Below are 19,591 nucleotides of genomic sequence, written 5' to 3'. Positions count from 1 at the left end.
TGCTTCAATATGCAGACCTAGCAGAGTCACATGACGCTGGTATCAGGACCCTTCCTGGACACAGGAACATCTGCTGTGACAACTGTCCTGCTTGTGGACCCTGTTATGGACTCTGACCAACAAGGGCTCTGGGAACAAAGACCTTAGCCTGAGTGTGGAGGGATTGGTGGGAGGGTCTTGTTTCCTCAGTGCTGGTTCTGGGTCTCGTGGTAGAGAACAAGGCACAGAGTCCCCACTCTCCTGGCAGAGCGGGGACCACCGCCCAGAGCTCACACAACTGGGGCTGGGCCCGGGAGAGGAACCACCCAGGACACACAGCATGAAGTGTCTGTGAGCTGGGACAAGGTCTGCCCATCCCAGAAAGTGCAGGAGTATTTGCTGGAAAGGAAATATTCTACCTCTGGTAATGGAACAGGCAGTGGGCAGATATTTTTCAAAGGTAGGGTAGTAACATTTCTGGCGATGAGTGAGTCACTAAAACACTTCCTTTCCATTAACAGAGGTGTTACTGTGGAGCGTTCTAATTACAACAGAGCACTCTTTGTCGCAGTTTGGGGCTGTTTTCCTCAGCAACTATAATGAATCAGCTCCTTCTAAATCTATCTGCTGTGCTAAACTACAGCTCTGAAGTGAATTATTGGCTTAATAGTAACTGTCTTCAATGTTGTCTTCTATTAGATGTATGTTTAACATTCAAAATAGGAAAGGCCATTGAAAAGACTTGCTACTTTAACAGACATTGCTGTGGGGGAGTTTAAGTGGGCCACTCAGTTCCATCTAAGATGAGCTCATTTTCTTCGAGAGTGCTGGAGTCCCCACGGTACTCGTGACCCCAGATCTCCAGCGACATCAACTTGGGGGAGATCTGCAGTTCCTCAGGTGAACAGAGCTGCCTGGCACCAGGCCAGCGTGTCACTGACTCCCTATATAGGACAGCTATTTTCAGTCTCAGCTCTGCTAAAGGTAATCACAATTTCTCCCAAGTAATTAACATGGAAAGCTTTCTCTCTTAATAAGCAAGTGTTCATATGAGCACACATATGCTCTCCAACAGCTAATTCCTAATCCCATTTATTTACACCGTGTCTGAGCAACCCAAGATTTTTACTCATCTGAGCTACTATATGAGCTCCACCAAATCCAAATTTGGCATGTGATAATTTTCTCCATCTTATGTCGTCATTTGAAGCTTCCTTTATTTCTTATGCCCACTGCTCAAATTTCTGACAGATGGGTTAAGTTTGATCAGCCACAAATCAGAATCTTTTCAGTGATTCCCCAACTCTGGTGGGTTCTGATTTGGTTTCAAAACTGAAAGCACCAGGCATAGGCATTCAAAGCCCAAAATTGTTTCCCTAATCCTTCAATATGTGGAACTAGGGACAAGTCAGCTAAAGGATCGCTTCTCAAAGGTAGTTAATTAAGTAACATGCAAGATATATATACATGTATAGAAACAACGTAAGTTTATTAGACCTCACATTACTGTCGTGATGAATAATTTAAGGCTGACATAGAACATTACCCTGGTAACAGTCCCACACACAATTTACATTTTTACACCCCAAGTCACAGATGTAGAACAAATGACTCAACATCAAGGTCATTTTACCCTCCAGTAATGACTTTTAACCCTTCCTTAGTTCCCTAAGGAAGACTTCCTCTAACTCCCAGCAATGAACTGAGGAATGACTATACAAGCATACAGGTAAGGGATTTTAAAGCTAGAAGAAACTTCAGGGACTTTCTGACCCAGGGTCAACAAGTATGCAGCACACAGGCCACTATTTCCTGACCTTAAGCCCTTGGCAGACATCAGTAATCAATTTCAGAACTTTTCTTTCTCAACAAACATATCACGCCAGACAGTCCACTACCTATAAATTGGAGTTGGCACATGAATGAAATCTCTTTGATCTTCCAGCTAATCCGAACCTCTCTTCCTTCTGACAAGAAACAAAGATTCACTTTTTTATATAGCATTTTAGAGTCAGTCTCATTACTTTAAGGTCTCCTTTCATTTTCTAGTGCCTGCTAAGGGTAATCAGAATGCTTTCGCCCTCTAGGGGTCTATAATCTAGTTTTGAAGAAGAAGAGTTTAACATGCTTGATAAGTATATGTAAACTAAGTGTTAATCTGTCTTACTGATGCAGATCAGAGGAGGCTGAAGTAGGCAGAGAAGAATGTATGGTGGAATTCAAGCTTAGCTTTGGGCTCATTTACTCATTCAATAAACAAGGATAACGTCTAACTATCTCTCTGAGTCATAAATGACACAACAATTTAACAAATGTATTGAGCCCACCAGGTATTGTGACAGGTGCTGTGGGTATAGAGAGGGGCAACACAGAATTCCTTCTCTCAAGGGCTCATGGGTCAGTGGGGAAGGCAGGAAATTAGAATACACTCTAACTATACCGTAACAAAAAGCAAGTAGACATTGGTTCTGTACAGTGGGAGAGCGTGATAGTTCTTTTCCAAGCTGCTGCCCCCTCCAGGACTTCCTCTCCTGCTAGACATCACCACCTCCTTCTCCCGAGGACTAAACCTAGCCAAGTCGCATCAGATTAACCTGCTGAACACCTCACAGAGCTGTCCTTTCCTTTCCACTGTCAATGCTGCTGCTCTGCTAAGGCCCCCATCTCTCTCTCTCTCTGCCTGGACCTTAACAGTAATCCCCTAGGGTGATCTGCCCACTTGCAAGATCACCCTTCTTGGATCCATTTTCCACATCCATCTGCCTCAAGGATCTTTTCTAAGCACAGTCCTGCCTATGTCATTGTCCAGTTTTGTCCTCAGGAGCATGTCTGGACTTATCAGCATGGCATTCCAGTCTCTCTAGGATCTGGCCGCCGACCTCCATGGCAGCCTTGCTTTTTCTCCCCCCATGTCCCTCAATCACACCCTTTGTGGCCAGTCACACTAAGCCACTTAGTTAGAAGGTAGAAAGGGCAGGCTTTGAAGGTGGAAAGAATAGCAGGGCAGCCTCATGGACAGAGGTGTAAGGGTGGCTCTGAGCCTACAGTGGAGACCAGTCTGGCTGATCAGTCTGGCAAATCCCACAGGAGCAGTGTTCCTCCAGGGCACACACTGCAATTCTGAGAGTCCTGTGGAGGCATGTTGCAGCCCCTTCTCAGTCTCAGGGGAGAAAGGCGCCAACTAGTTACAGCCCAAAGTGCACACTACAGAATCCTCATACCCTATCCCGATGTGGCATACAGCCAGACCACCATGGTCCCCAGGAGGGTCTGCAAGGACCAAATATGACAGGGAGATGGGGAGCAAGATGGAGGACAGCAGTCCAAAGGGGGAGAAGGAAAAGTATAGGAAGACTGGGCATTCCCAGTTGTTATCTGAGTGATCCTGAGCGAGTCCTGCACTGTTCCAAGTCTGTTTCCTCGTCCATATAACGGTGAACGATAAGGCCTACTTTATAGTTGCAATATTTTTTTCATTGATTTTTCTTAAGTATTTCCTAAGATTTCACTAGCCATGATGGAAATGAGATTAGAAAAGTGTAAAATACATAGCAGAACAAGATCCTAACTTTCTTATACAGAACAATTATAAAATAAATCATTTTTTTAATTAAAAAAAAATACATAGCAGGTTAATTGTACTAGCCTCCTAAACTGGTCTCTCTGCTTCCACACTTGTCTCTGCTGTCTGTGGTCAAAAGAGCAGCCAGACAGGGAAAGCTGATTAAAAGATAATCAGACCATGTCACTGCTCTGCTCAACACCTTTTAATCGTTTCTCAACTCCCAGTAAAAGTCAAAGTCCTTATAAGAACTCACACCATCCTACTGCCTCTTCCCCCCACCTCCTCACTCCACCCCCATGCTCTTCCTTAAACACATCAGGATCTCCCTAGATATCTGCATTCCTTCACCTCTTTCCGGTCTCACTTCAATTCTCGCCTTCCCAGCAGGGCCTTCCCATTCTCCCTATTTCAACCTGCAATCCCCCAGCACCCTCTCTGCTTTACGTTACTCTGGAGCACTCTCACCATCTAACATACTCTACATTGTAGTTTACCTATTTTTCCGGTTTACTGTCTGCTTGTCTCCACTTGAACATAAGTCCCATGAGGACAGGGGTTTTTATTTTGTTCACTGTTATGTGCCCTGGTTCTAGAACAGTCCCTGGCACACAGTAGGTGCCCAATATATATTTGTTGAATGAGCGAATGATTTAAGCATCGGTTACTCTACAGGTATATTCCAAGGCTGAGCTGATTAGACGCCCAGCAGCACCAGGCCTGAGACCTGCCAGAGCACATGAGTTTCATGATAACAAAATACATTCTGAACGCTGAGCTGCAGTCGTCTCCCTGCCCGATCCCCGATCTTCAGGAGCTTCACAGACACGCAGAAACTGAGCAAGAGAGCTTACACCATGACTCAAATTAGCACTGCCAGATACAAGAGCTCCGGCGTAGGAGACGTAAGGCTGGGTAGGGCAAGGGTTATTACTAAGAACATGAAGGAACTGTTCTCGATTTTGGACAATGGAATCTGAATCTGTAAATGACCCCTTTCTTTAGTGCTCCAAAGAAAATTATTCCGGATGAATAAGATTGCCAGCTCCTGTAAATAACAACAGCTATTTCCTTTCCTGAAAATCCACAACCTGGAAATCAGATTTTTCAAACGACTGAAATAAAGCACAACCTGGACAGAAAGATCAGGCTTTATGTTGTGAACGGGGTGAGGGTTCCATGAGTGCTTTACCAACATTATACACGCTATGATCAGTACTGGCTGACTTGGACACAGCCACAATCACAACGCTTGGACACAGAATTATCACACACAGATTCTGCTTGCACAGAATTCCCACTTAAAGCACTAAAATTCTTCCCTCGTAATTTCTGCCCTGTTAAGTGAAATGAGAATCAGGCTATGGGGCACAAAACAAAATGATTAATCCTTTCCATATCCTTTTAAAACAGTAAATAATGCTCTGGAGGCTGGTGTTCACCTAGACAGAACATGTCATCAAAACACTTGAATCACCTTGGACTCAGAATTCTAGGCTGGACACCAAGCAGAACAGAGAAAGACTACGAGAGACCTTATTTTATAAGAAAATATTAATTTCCTCACAATGAAATTATTCAAATCATCTTAAAATGACATTTATTGAGTACCTGTTATATGCCAGTAACACAACTAGATATTTTCACATTATCTTAAACAACTCTAATAGCAAATGAGGTAATGACCTATATCCCTATTTTCCAGATGAGGAAATTGAGGATTCCAGAGAATCAGAGATTTTGTCTAAATGGTAGAACATGACAGTATCAGAATTCAAATCTAGAACTCTTGACTCCAGGCTCTGTGCTCATACTACTACACTATGGAAGCAGGGAAAAAGCCTGAAAGAATTGTAATAGATGCAATGAAAATTGTTCCTAATCAGATTTTAGTAAAGGCCTCTCACCTGAAAATCCAAGATATTATTTCCAGGACCTTGTAGGGTTTCACAGAAATTAGCAAACATGGCCACTTAACTATTCAATCCCTTTATCTCATGAATAAGAATATGAGGAAGTATTTAGCTTTTAGCATCTCCTTGTCCATGAAAGAAATTAACTTTTACACCTAATAAAAATGACTTTTAATTTCATTTCCCCTCAAATGCTGTCTTCAAAAATCAGAGGCTTTAAGATGGCTGGGAAAAACCTTTGCCCCTTACTTCAAAAATCAAAATATTTTAAAGTGTCAGGATTGCTGAATTATAGCAGGGACAAAACATTTCAATTTTAATCAGAAGATGATATTCTGTCAGGGTAATAAATAAGTTTAACTGTTTTTTCTTCTTTAAGATCCACATACTGAAAGGTACAGAAAGGAGGCTGCATGAGAGTGCTTGCGATTTCTGTATCAATCAAGACTGTTATAAAAATAAACTTACTATCATGGCCTAAAGGGCTTATGGATGGACTTAGCATCCCTGTTATAAGTTGGCTGCAATTTCACTTCTGGGTTTAAACCAGAATGAGTTAGCACAGACTACACAGACAGAGGTATGATTTTTGCACTCAAGCCCAGTGTTCCAAAGAATGAGGAAAGGAGGAGGACTCTGGGAAGTGCCTTGTGATGGACACATTGAGGGTGGTGTAGGCTTGACTTCTCAGACCAGGAGCTGAAATGCTCAGGGACTGCCCGATGTTGCTCCTTTTGCAAATGTGCTGAAAGAGTTCAGTTGAGCGCTTACAATTTTTATATGGTGTTTTTCCTTTCTGGAGCAAAGTATCTGAATCAAGCTCCTGGGGCTTACCCACATTAAAACTGGAGGAAATTGCCCATCTGACACCAAAGGCCACGTCTCCAAAACAGACATGTTATCTCCCGTGACTCTGAAGACGTATTTATGCAACAAGTTCCAAAGGCCAGGGGACAATTTTCAAAATCTTTGCCAAACCAGCCTCCAGTGAATCGGTAAACTCAACACTGGTGTGCCACACTTGGTTAATAGGTGAGTATCTCTGGAAAACCCCACAGCTGAAAAGGCAGGATCATTTCACGCCCATGGGGGATTGGGAGGGAAATGCCAGGCTACCCAAAACCATCCTTAAAAAGGGATTTAACAATTAATTCTGGAATCTTGTCACTAGGAAAACAAACAAGGCCATCTCATCTATTTGGCTGAAATCACTCTCTCTGAGGCATCTGTTATTTAAAACGTGATGGGGTGGGATAACTCTTCCCTTAAAAACACCCTAACCAGGGACTTCCCTGGTGGCACAGTGGTTAAGACTCCGCCTGCCAATGCAGGGGACACGGGTTGGAGCCCGGGAAGAACCCACATGCCACGGAGCAACTAAGCCTGTGCGCCACAACTACTGAAGCTCACATGCCTAGAGCCCGTGCTCTGCAACAAGAGAAGCCACCGCAATGAGAAGCCCACGCACCACAATGAAGAGTAGCCCCCGCTTGCCGTAACTAGAGAAAGCCCGCGTGCAGCAACGAAGACCCAACGCAACCAACCAGCCAACCAACCAACCAAAACAAAACAAAACAAATGCCCTAAACCATGTGGCTCTTCTTGGGGAAAAGAGTTAAGCAGTCAAGACTTGCTCCTCTACTTCTCTCTTTTCCTCCCACACGTGGCCTCTGCTAAGGTAATTCCAGAATGTTATTTATTTACTAGAAACCTGACTTGACTTTGCATAAGGATCTGGAGGAACAAATCCGACCCTGAGGAATCCATTAACCTCCACAGACTTTTTTTGGGGGGGTGGGGGGGTTGGGCACAAAGAGGGGGAGCAAACAACACCAAATATTCTGAGATTCAGAAGCAGCAGCTGGAGAGAAAAGTGCATGAGGCTGGGAGAGGTACAGGCTAACCCTCTCCCCAGCTCCAGTTTCCAAATGGAAGGTGGGGTTTTCAAAGGAGCCTCACCTGCTGGGTGTCCCCACCTGTGCCAACTCTTAGAGGAAAGGAGGCAGTCTTGGCGCCAACGCCAAAGAGGAGCATCCCAGGGCCCAAGGTGTAAAACAGACTACCTGGCAGAAATTCAGAGTCTAAATAGGAACAACTCATACCTCTGAGCAATGGATCTGACATTCACCTAGTCCAGTGATTTCTCAGGAATGAATCACTTAAATACACCTTGTTTAAAAACAAGCACATATGACTTAAAAATTACTTTCAATAGAAAACCAATGTGGAGAGCAAGGAAGCTCAGGGAGGCTACCTCGGTAGATTTGCACGGGGGAAAGGGAGAAATCTGATAGCTCTCTTCCCCTTGACATGCTGCGGGCCACAACTACATACTCCTGAATTCAAGCACGAATCTGGCAGGTTTTCCGTGCCTCAGTGCGGGCAGCGGCTAGCCGCGTGGGAAGGCACTTTCCAGGCACTGCCCAGGGTGACCGACCGAAGGTAACATCCACCTCCTCCCTCCCTCCCCCCGGGAACCGGACCATCCCTGAGGTTCAGGTGCCTCTTCCAGTCCAATGGGAACCATCATCCACACTCAATCCCTGTCCGGACAACGCACGGTTCAGAAAAAAAAGGGGTGAGCAGATAGGATTTTAAAAATTAAACACATTTGCTTCCAAACGGGAAGAACCGAGAGCTCTTGCTTCCCTTTCTCCCTTGCAAGCCCCTTTGACCATTTTGGGTAAAGCAGGAACCCGCAGCTCGCGGAACACCCAAACGGGAGTCCCGGAGGAGCTTTGTTCTTTGCACGCAGAAATCAACACCCTCAAGGGTAAGCCCCCGCGTGGTGTCCGAGGCCGAGGGGGAGCCGAGGGACCCGAGCATCGGGTGCGCCAATGCCGTGCCCACCCTCGCGCCCACCCTCGCACCCGCCCGCCCCGCACGCGGCCTGGGCGCTGGGAGGGCGTGAGGGTGCGCGCGTCGTCCACCCGCCACGCAGCTCACCTAGCACCACCGCAGCCACGGTGGAGAGTAGCAGCCAATTATTCCTCAGGAAGCGCTTCCAGTCGCATCCCTTCTTCGCCGGCTTCCCCATGGCTGGCGCCCGGGCTCCGAACCACAGGAGAGGCGGCCGCTCTTGTGCGTGGGGCTCGGCCGTGCGCGCGGGAGCCGGTGGAGCCCGGGGTCCGCCGGCGGCTCCGCGGCTCAGTGCAGGAGGGATGCGGGCGCGCTGGGGAGAGGGTGTGCGTTGGCCGCTGCCGCAGCCGCTGTCGCCGCCTCCGCCGCCACCTGAGCTCGCGCGCCGCGCCTGCAGCCCCTGCTAGCTCGGTGGCCGTGCGTGGCGGGCGCGCCCGGCTCCTCCTGCCGCCGCCGCGCTCTGCGGCGCCGCGGCCAACCAGCGAGGAAAGAGGGAGGAGCGGCCGGCCCAGGGAGGAGGGCGGGTGGGTGCGTGCGTGGTGCGCCCGGGGGTCCCGGTGGAGCAGGCGTGGGAGGGCTCCCACGCTGTGGCTGCAGCGGGGACGGCTACTCAGGGACCGCTGCGCTCCTCCCCAGCCTTAGGCTGGAGACTCTCGATTTTTTTGTTTTTTGTTTTTTTAATTGGTCAGGCTAGGTTTTCGGATTTATGGTTTCCTCCTCTTCCTAATCCAGAGGGGCGGAGTCGCTGGCCCCTTTGGTTTGGACTTCATTCGGCACACCAGCAAGCCTCCTCTTTCTCCATACCAGCCACTGCCAGTGCAGCACCGCAGTGGGGAGAGTCGTGGGGAACTGAGTTCTGTCTTGGGTCCCATTTGCTTCTCCACTGCAGCCTCGGATTGGCCAGCAGCCTGAAAAGCCTCCTAGAAACCTCTAGGAGGAGGGGGAAAAAAAGAGTGCTGGGGGGGGCGGTGAGTAGGACAGGACTTTGTGAACTTTCACACGAGGCCTCAAAGTCCCCTGCCCCCACAGGTATTGTTAACTCTCCTCCTTAAGCCGAGGGAGGTGACGCTCCCACAGGATGGTCTGTGGACCCAGGGCTTGGAATGGGCCCTCTTAGAACTTCACTGCCGCTCCTTGCGACCGGCTCTGTGGCCGCGCAAGGCCCCAAAGCTGTGAGACTTGGCAGAATGATTGGGACTGAAAAACCGACCGAGCAGTTCTGAGGAGAAGGTGGGCGGGCCCATCCCTAAGGCCAGATGCTTTGGAAAGGCAGACACAGGAGAGGTGGAGAAACTAGGTAAGTGCAGCTAAGTGAATTTTCTAATTCTCTTCCATTCTTCTACCCAGTTTTTTCACCCTCACTTATACAAAACTTTTTCCTTCCCTTTTACCACGCCACTACCTCTGCAGCTCCAGTCTGCCTTCTCATTAGCTTTCCTAACGTTAAGTCAGCCCTGCACCTTTTTGCCAGACGTCTCCTCTGATTGGGGAGGGTGGGGGAATCTCCCAGCTAGATTTTCTGGTGACTAACCCCTCACAATTAGAGCTCCATTCCTTTGGCTTAAATTGACAGAAGTGTCCTTGAAGAGAAAATAAGTTTTATGAACCATGTACACTTTAGTATGAATGAGTTTATCAGCTCCTTTCCAAAAAATAAATTTTGAGAGAAGGAAAGCTAGAGGGAAAGATCTGAAGAAATGTCAGAAGAAGGGAAACTATTGAGAAAGAGGGGACAAAGACATCCATCCCACAGTAAAAAAGCTGGAAATACTCAGATGTTCAAGGTGAAGAGTGGTAAATATATTATGGAACTGCCACGTAACTGTACATTATGCAGCGTCTATAAAAGAAGTTTATGAAATTTCTAATAGCATAGGGTAGCACATGTCATAATATGAGGTAAAACTGGAAGATGAAAATTGTATATATCACGTGATCACAACTATGTAAAACAAACCTAGAGCAAAACCATGTACTTAGAAAAAAGTCTAGAAGGAAACACAAAATTTTAATAGTGGTCATTCTTGAGTGATATTATTACTTGAATCTTTTTGCTTTCTATTTTTCTGTATTTTCTAAAGTGTTTACCATAAGCATACCTGTGCCCATTACAGTGTGGATAGGGCTGTATTTAAGAAATAAAGAGGTCCTAAAGAGAAAAGCGTGGAAGAATCTAAGCAGACTTTGTACATCACAATTTTTTGAGGTGTATGTAGTGAGATAATTACACCTGGGTTTTGGGAGTAGGATATTTAGGTTTAAGCCCAGCACTACCACTTACCAGCTGGGTGACCTTGGGCAAGTTGCTTAAATTTTTTTGTGTCTCAGTTTCTACATCTGTAAATGGGGGCATTAATAGTATTTATCTCATGAGGGTATCGTAAGAACTGAATACTAGAATGTATGTAAAAGACTTAGAACAGTGTCTGGCATACAAGCGTCATCATGAGTTTTACTTGGGGGTCAACCTGGACAGGCATCTTTTTACTTCCTCTCGTTGCCTGCCTGTCATGAACACACCCTGAGCCACTTCACACCCACAAGAACCCTGGTATACATATATTTTATTATTAATTTTTATTGGAGTATAGTTGCTTTACAATGTTGTGTTCGTTTCTGCTGTACAGCAAAGTGAATCAGCTATACATATACATATATATATATATATATATACTCTCTTTTTTGTATTTCCTTCCCATTTAGGTCACCACAGAGCACTGAGTAGAGTTCCCTCTGCTATACAGTAGGTTCTCATTAGTAATCTATTTTATACATAGTAGTGTATATATGTAAATGCCAACCTCCCAATTCATCCCACCCCCCTTTTCCCCCCAGTATCCATATGTTTGTTCCCTATGTCTGTGTCTATTTCTGCTTTACAAATAAGTTCATCAGTTTATTTTTCTAGATTCCACATATAAGCAATATTATACGATACTTGTTTTTCTGACTTAACTCTGTATGACAGTCTCTAGGTCCATCCACATTTGTGCAGACTGCACAATTACTAGAACCCTTGTATATTGGTCAATAGTAATTGCCTTTAGAATTACAATCAGTGGACCCTGAATCTATTGTACTTTCACACCTAAAGCCCATATAGTACATATTCATTTTATGCTTATTTAAATTATGCAATTTTAGGATAGTGCAATATAAAAAGAAAAATAGAGTCTAAACATATACACTCATTTTGAAATAATTAAAATCTCCTAAATTAAAAATAAAAGTCAAGAATCGAAGAAGTTCAAAGCACGTGGGCCAAGTGAATTATAAACTATGTTTATGCTATTGCTACATGGCAGGTCCACTTTAGCTGGTAATAAAAGGTAATTAATAAGCAAACACTGATAATACACTTAACATTTGCCAGACACCCTTCTAACCACTTTATACGTAGTAACTACTTTGGTCCTCACAACAACTTAATGAAGTAGGGACTATTGTTACCTCATGGGGCTGCTGGAAGAATCAAGTGAGATATTGTGTATTATTATTATCTTCATTTTACAGCTGAGGAATCTAAGGCAAAAAGAGGTTAAGTAACTTGCTTAAGTTCCCTCTATTAGTAAGAGAAGGATCAAGGGTTGAACTAGGTGGTCTTGCTCAAGCTAAATGCACAAACTGCATTAAACCAAAGGTCCTCAACCCTCGGGCTACGGACTGGTACCAGTTCATGATACCAGTTCATGGCCTGTTAGGAACTGGGCCGCACAGCAGGAGGTGAGCAGCAGGCAAGTGAGGGAAGCTTCATTTGCATTTACAGCCTCTCCCCATCGCTAGCATTACCGCCTGAGCTCCGCCTCCTGTCAGATCAGCGGTGGCAAACCCTACTGTGAACTGTGCATTCGAGGGATCTAGGGATCTAGGTTGCGCACTCCTTATGAGAATCTAATGCCAGATCACCTGAGGGGGGTTGCTGAGGCGGTGCTGGGGAGCGGCTGCAAATGCAAATTCTCATTAGCAGAGAGGTCTGACTGCACAGCGACCATAATAAATCAATTGCTTGCAGACTCGTATCAAAACCCAATCAGTGAGGGGCAAGTGACAAGCTGCATCTGGTGGCAGGCTTTATAGTGGCAAGTTAATTGATGTACTTCAGTTGTACAGCTGCATCTGGTGGCAGGCTTTAAGTCAGAATCTGACACTTACTTTAGTCCACACTTGGCCCACCCATTATTTTATGTACCACTTCCATCCGTGCCTCTTTCCCACACTGCACACTTGTCTCAGTCACAGTTGTGGTAAGCCCACAAGCTAACCCTAGCCAAAATGAGTAAAAAACAAACATCACTGGAGAGCCTCTTTGAAGAGGGGTAAAGACCCAATGATGAGACAGCAGAAGACTCTATGACTGCCAACAAAAAGAAAGCTGCATTGAAAAGAAAATACCAAGAGTCCTACTTAAATTACAGGTTCATTGCAACAGGTGATTCACATTCTCCAAGCCCGCTTTGTATAATATGTGGTGACCGGCTCTCCAACGAAGCCAAGAAATCTTCAAAACTGCTTCGTCACATGGAGACCAAGCACCCTGCATTTCTTTTTTCAAAAGAAAGAAACGTGAACACGAAGAACAGAAGCAATTATTGAAGGCCACCACTTCATCAAATATGTCTGCACTGACAGCATGGTCCTTAGTGGCTAACTGCATTGCTAAAGCTAAGAAGCCCTGTACTATTGGTGAAGAGTTGATCCTGCCTGCTGCTAAGGACATTTGTCATGAACTTGTAGGAGAGGCTGCAGTTCAAAAGGTGACACGTGTTCCTCTTTTGGCTAGCACCATAACTAGATGAATTGATGAAATAGCAGAGGATACTGTGGCACGGTTGTTAGGATTAATGAGTCACCGTGGTACGCAGTCCAGGTTGACGAGTCTACCGATGTTGACAACAAGGCAACAATGCTTGTTTTTGTGCGATATATTTTTCAGGAGGATGTGCAGGAGGACATGTTATGTGCACTTTTGTTGCTAACCAACACCACAGCTGCAGAACTATTCAGTTCTTTGAATGATTACATATCAGGAAAACTGATTTGGTCATTTTGTGTTGGTATATGCACAGACGGAGTGGCTGCTATGACTGGATGGCTTTTTGATATCACTACTCGAGTCAAAGAGGTCACTTCTGAATGTGAGTCTACGCACTGCGTCATCCATAGAGAAATGCTGGCTAGCCAAAAAATGTCACCTGAACTTAACAGTGTTTTGCAGGATGTGATTAAAATTATCAACGACATTAAAGTACATGCCCTTAACTCACGTCTGTTCACGCAGCTCTGTGAGGAGATGGACACAGAGCACACACGTCTTCTCTTATACACAGAAGTGAAATGGCTTTCTAAAGGTAGATCACTGGCCAGAGTTTTTGAGTTACGAGAGCTGCTCCAGATATTTCTTTTAGATAAACAGTCACCCCTGGCGGCACATTCACATTTCAGTGACACAGAATGTGTCGCAAAACTTGTTTACTTGTGTGACATATTCAACCTGCTCAATGAACTCAATCTGTCACTTCAGGGGAGAACGACAGCTGTGTTCAAGACGGCAGATAAAGTGGCTGCATTCAAAGCCAAACTGGAATTATCGAGGTGACGAGTGAACATTGGGATTTTTGACACGTTTCAAACATTAGCAGAGATTTTGAAAGAGACTGAGCCAGGGCCTTCTTTCTCACAGCTGGTGCATGATCACCTGTCTCAGCTTTCAGAAGAGTTTGAGCATTACTTCCCAACCACAAAAGACCCCCGAACTGGGAAGGAATGGATCTGCGACCGGTTTGTGAATAAGCCAGGTGAATCGACTTTGTGCTAGAAGAGGATCAACTGCTTGAGATCTCAAATGATGGTGGCCTTATAAGTATGTTTGAGACAACTTCAAATCTCCATATGTTCTGGATTAAAGTCAAGGCGGAATATCCTGAGATTGCCACAAAAGAACTGAAAAGCCTCCTTCCCTTTCCAACATCTGTCTTTGTGAAGCAGGGTTTTCTGCAGTGACAGCAACCAAAACAAGATTACGGAGTAGACTGGGCTGAAGGAAGGAACACAGTTCATGTGTCACTGTCTCCCATCACCTCCAGATGGGACCATCTAGTTGCAGGAAAACAAGCTCAGGGCTCCCACTGATTCTGCATTATGGTGAGTTGTATAATTATTTCATTACATATTACAATGTAATAATAATAGAAATAAAGTGGACAATAAATGTAATGAGCTTGAATTATCCCGAAACCATCCCCCCCCACTCCACCCCCACCCCGGTCTGTGAAAAAATTGTCTTCCACGAAACTGGTCCCTGGTGCCAAAAAGGTTGGGGACTGCTGCATTAAACCACCACCTCTTATATGAGGATCAAATACAGAATTGTTATGGGAAAATTACTCTTGAGTTACATGAATTTTACTTTATGCAAGATCTTCAAGAATCCCTCCGTTCACATCCAAGAGACACTATGGTGTCCTACAGTGCTGTGCTGAAGTGGAAACTGCATACATTTTATGGGGCAGTGGTTGAACTCTCGAATCCTCTCCCCATTGCTGCTACTGGAACTTAATAATTCTATGTTATTTCTCTGCCTAAGACAAGAAATGGTGTAGGAAGCACCACTTTGGGAAGGGGGGAAATTGGAGACCCCTAGTGCTCAAGTTCCATTCTTTCTTACTTTCTTAGCCTGGGATAGTCATGGACACAAATGATCACAAATTCGACGAGAGTGAAGAGGCATCTCCCTTGTAAACTCTACCTGAGGGGATCTTGACCACTCAGCTCCTGGAACAAAAACTTCACTCCCCTGGGATAAGATCTTAAACCCAAGTAGAAAGCAGTGTTAGAATTTTACCCCCTCCAGTAGATGTTAACATCTCCCTTTTTCCAGGTCCCTCATGTTCCTTATCCTGCTGAAATACACCTTTGGCCAGTTCTTACTAGATTACATTTTGCCAGTGCGCTTGCTTGCTCTTATCCTCCCTCCCTCCCTTCCTTCCTCCTTCCCTCCCTCCCTCCCTTCCTTCCTTTCTTTCTGCCATTTAAGTAACTATGCCATTTCCTTTATTGTTATTGTTCTCCACCCCCCCCTTTTAAATTGTTAACTCATGGACTCTCTTGTTAGTAATTAAAGAAAGGAGACTTCAACTTTGCCACACAAGGTTAAATGAGCAGGTGACAACCTGGCCTTATATATTAATTGGGATAGAAATGGAAAGGGGCATTCAGAAACAAAAAGTAAGGCATCAGCTTCTGAGCATCTCTCAAAATAATATGCTGGTTGCATTCTACCACCATAAAACATATGCAGTTGGATGCTTTGTCCTCAGGCTGTGGTAATGCGGAGAAGGAGGTCATGGGTACCACAGTCTCCTTCAGCGTCTACAGCTGTGCAGCCATTCATGACTGATAGATGGTAAGAAGGATGCTGTCAGCATATTCAGATGCCCTTTTTAGCAATCTCTTTTTTATCTTCCAATCTTGATTTGGATTTCTCTTGGAATTAAAAATTATGGAGTAAAAGAACTGTAATTCATTAAATCTTCACAATAGTTCTCCAAGCAGTATTTTATAAAGATGATTTGACCTGAAGAGACATGTTAGTTAGATATCCTTGAACTCTTGGATTCAACAGAACTTTGCCCCATAGGCTTTATTGCTTACTCTGACAAACTGAAGAGCAATTCCGTTTCATTTTAAAACATGAAAAAAATAAGTTATCTGCTTCGTAGAAGCTGTGTGTCCTTGAACAAGTCATTTAATCTCTCTGAACCTCAATTTTCTCATCTGAAGATATCATTTAAAGTAATACAAATGGTCAATATGTATTTGAAACATATGAAAAAATTTTCAATCTCACTAGTACTCAAAGAAATGAACATTTAAACCAATATTTGTTTACCAGCTGAACAAAGATATTTTAACATAAAATTTTATTTTATTTTTTCACATCTTTATTGGAGTATAAATGCTTTACAATGTTGTGTTAGTTTCTGCTGTACAACAAAGTGAATCAGCTACATGTATACATATGTCCCCATATCCCCTCCCTCTTGTGTCTCCCTCCCACCCTTCCTATCCCACCCTTCTAGGTCATCACAAAGCACCAAACTGATCTCCCTGTGCTTTGCAGCTGCTTCCCACTAGCCATCCATTTTACATTTGGTAGTGTATATGTGTCAATGCTACTCTCTCACTTCATCTCAGCTTCCCCTTCCCCCCCATGCCCTCAAGTCTGTTCTCTACGTCTGTGTCTTTATTCCTGCCCTGCCACTAAGTTCATCAGTGCCACTTTTTAAAATTCCATATATATGCATTAGCATACGGTATTTGGTTTTCACTTTCTGCCTTACTTCACTCTGTGTGACAGATTCTAGGTCCATCCACCTCACTACAAATAACTCAATTTCGTTCCTTTTTACGGCTGAGTAATATTCCATTGTATATAATAGCATAAAATATTTTAAAATTCACAATTATAAAATTTACAGTTTTAACATTTTAATTATAAATTTAGAGAAGGTAAGGAAAAGTGGGCAGTGTCACACACTGCTGGTGGACCTGGAAAATGCTATGATTTTTCTAAGGATAATTAGGCATTTTGTAATCTTTCCATCAAAAGTGTTTATATTCTTTAATTCAACCAGTCTACTTCTAGAAGTTTATACCAAAATAATACTACAGGGCTGTTCATCCCAACTCAGTTGGAAACAACTTAACTGTCTAGTATAGTGGATTGGCTAAAGATTGATTAAGTGTGTAAAAATACACTGGACAATGGAACACCACTCAGGGATTAAAAAGCATATTTTAGCAGAATATTAAATTACGTGGGAAAATGGTAAACACACACATACAACTGTGTTTTGAGATCGCAAAATTAATAAACAGTGGGTGGGTTGCTTTTTACAATGAAGATGTAGTCATTTATTATTTTTAAACCTAAAAAGATAAAACTTAAACTATGCATATTATAATTCCAAGTAAGTCTCTGTGTGTGTGTGCGCATGTGTATAAGAGTGGTGATATGAAAGTTATTAATGTGCTTTTTTCGTTTTCCTTTCTGAACATATGTTCTTTGCCCTGCTAGGCCAAGGTGTTCATATGCTTAGGAGATTAGGATTTGTTATAGAAGGAATTTAAAGGAAATAAAAATGTACTAACATTACACTTCTGCATTATATATAATAATATTAATAATAATAATTGTGAGAAAGAATGTTCCATATTCCTTCATCTCCCCACTAGAATATCAAAAGATCCAGTTCACAGAATTTTCCTGTAGTGTAGGAACGATACCCTTCTATCTATGGCAGCTGTCACTCTACTGGAGCAGGAGGTTAACACATAGGGGAATTAGAAGAAAAACTTACCACTTTCTAGTCAAGGGAATGGTGGGAGGAAGAAACAGAGAGAAGGAGAGATGTTGATCCTGTTTTCTCTCCAGGCAGACTTCATCCAGGAAGGGGGTGTATGTTAGAGAAAAGGGGGTAGCAGCTGTCCCCTACTCCCTATTATGAGGCTGCTTCCCAGGCTGTCCTTTACCAACCTGGGGTGCAACTACATCAATGCAAATGTGGCAGGACAGTGTGATCAGGCAGCAAGAGGCTCTGAGATTTTACTTCTCAACCACGCTCTGTTCCTGGTGGCAGGGGTGCTGAGCTGAGAGTCACAGAATGGTCATGGCAGGATGAGGGGACTCTTCTTAGAGTCTGGGGGGAAACCATGTGAACTGGCCTCATGCAGAGAGACTCACTTATTTGTTACTTAGCGATAGCTGAGGTGAGACGGAGGCTGTGGGTAGATGCCCATTGGCTCTGGCTCTAACAAAGTAAAGGAAAGGACAGAAATATATCTTCACAGCAGCAGATTTCAACCAAGAAGGCCCACAGGGCAAGTTCCAACCAGAAACACAGAGGACAGTGCTCTGGAAACCAAGATCCAAATGAGTCCACACATTACACTGGGTTGTTAATTTTGCATAGTCTCTTTTATTCTACAACAGATGCTCCTCATCTCATTTGTTCAGGGGTCATTTGTCCTACAAAATTCCCCATATTCTGGATTTGTCTGGTTGTTCCTTTCTTTTTTAAAATATGGAACGCTTCATGAATTTGTGTGCTATCCTTGCAAAGCAGCCATGCTAATCTTCTCTGTATCATTCCAATTTTAGTATATGTGTGTCTTCATGGTGGCAATTAATTTGTTTCTCTACCTCCACTTTTTCCTCTAAGCTGGTGATTAGATCTGGAGGTTTGATGTTTAGCAATGCTAAGATTGAACAGTGGATTCTGATGTTGCCAGCCTGATTCATCCGTGATAAATTCACCCATCAACCCTTTTGAATATTGTTTTGGCATCTGTTGGTGATGGTTGCTTAATACCATTTTGTTTAATTCATTCTAATTCTATCGTTCCTTCTGAACACATTTGCTGAGATTCTTCCGTAAAAAGAATTTCTACCTCATCAACTGTTTGGTTACCCTGAAATAGAGTTTGTATGGAAAAGGCAGGATTCATGCTTAATTTCCTCCCTTTATTGGTTTTCTCAGTAATGAATTGGTACACTAGAAACACCCAATGGTGATTGATGAGGTTTTGTGTTTTTATTTTTTGTTAGTATTATTATGAACACATGGATTTATGTGTTGTGGATGGTTTTATGTGTTTCAGTCAGTTATAATCATGATTCTTTTCCTTGCTCAAATTGTCCCATCTTTGGTCAATGGGAGCCCCTTCATTTTGACTCCTGTGTCCTTTTGACAGAACTATTTGTCTTCAGTAGTGTCCTTATTTTCTGGGTCAGCAAGATGTCCCAAGGCCATCTCTTAGATTTCTTGCCCTGGAGCTAGAATCAGCCATTTCTCAAAAGAGTCCGGGTTCCTCTTGGTGGAGAATAGTATTTAGAAGCTATGATCTTGGTGATGGGGGTGCTCATTGCTACTAGGTTGTCAATGCTTCTAGACCTTTTTAGTGGACAGCCCTCAGAAATACATATTTCATGGTAAGAGACAAATATATAATGAGTTCATACTGATGTTTCCTGTACAGTTGTTTTATTATTGTAAAATATTCATAATTAATTTTACCACGTAAGCAATTTTTAAATGTATGAGTTTGTGACATTAAGTACATTCACATTGTTCGGCAAGCATCACCACCATCTGTCTCCAGGGCTTTCTCATCTTCCTAGACTGAAACTTTGTACTCATTAGACACTAACTCCCCACTCCCTTTTCCTCCAGCTCCTGGAAACCACCATTCTACTTACTATATTTATGAATATTTTCCC

At 43.7% G+C, this 19,591-nt stretch overlaps 1 protein-coding gene and 1 pseudogene across 1 annotated transcript in view; both read right to left on the bottom strand.

Annotated features, from left to right (window-relative positions):
* Positions 1 to 8,674, bottom strand: part of SLC1A1 (solute carrier family 1 member 1) — a 63,393-nt gene extending 54,719 nt beyond the window's left edge. Inside the window, exon 1 of the mRNA XM_024734313.1 lies at positions 8,401 to 8,674. Coding sequence (XP_024590081.1) covers positions 8,401 to 8,491 — 91 coding nt within the window. The 5' untranslated portion in view covers positions 8,492 to 8,674. The remainder of the gene's footprint in view (positions 1 to 8,400) is intronic.
* Positions 8,675 to 18,389: 9,715 nt separating this feature from the next.
* Positions 18,390 to 18,489, bottom strand: LOC112392555 (uncharacterized; annotated as a pseudogene).
* Between the last annotated feature and the right edge of the window lie 1,102 nt (positions 18,490 to 19,591).

The sequence above is a fragment of the Neophocaena asiaeorientalis genome, unplaced genomic scaffold (genome assembly GCF_003031525.2).
Source record: "Neophocaena asiaeorientalis asiaeorientalis breed wild unplaced genomic scaffold, Neophocaena_asiaeorientalis_V1.1 scaffold256, whole genome shotgun sequence".
NCBI classification, from domain to species: Eukaryota; Metazoa; Chordata; class Mammalia; order Artiodactyla; family Phocoenidae; genus Neophocaena; species Neophocaena asiaeorientalis.
Note: the sequence above shows the minus strand (reverse complement) of the source record. Positions and strands in the feature narration are given on the sequence as shown.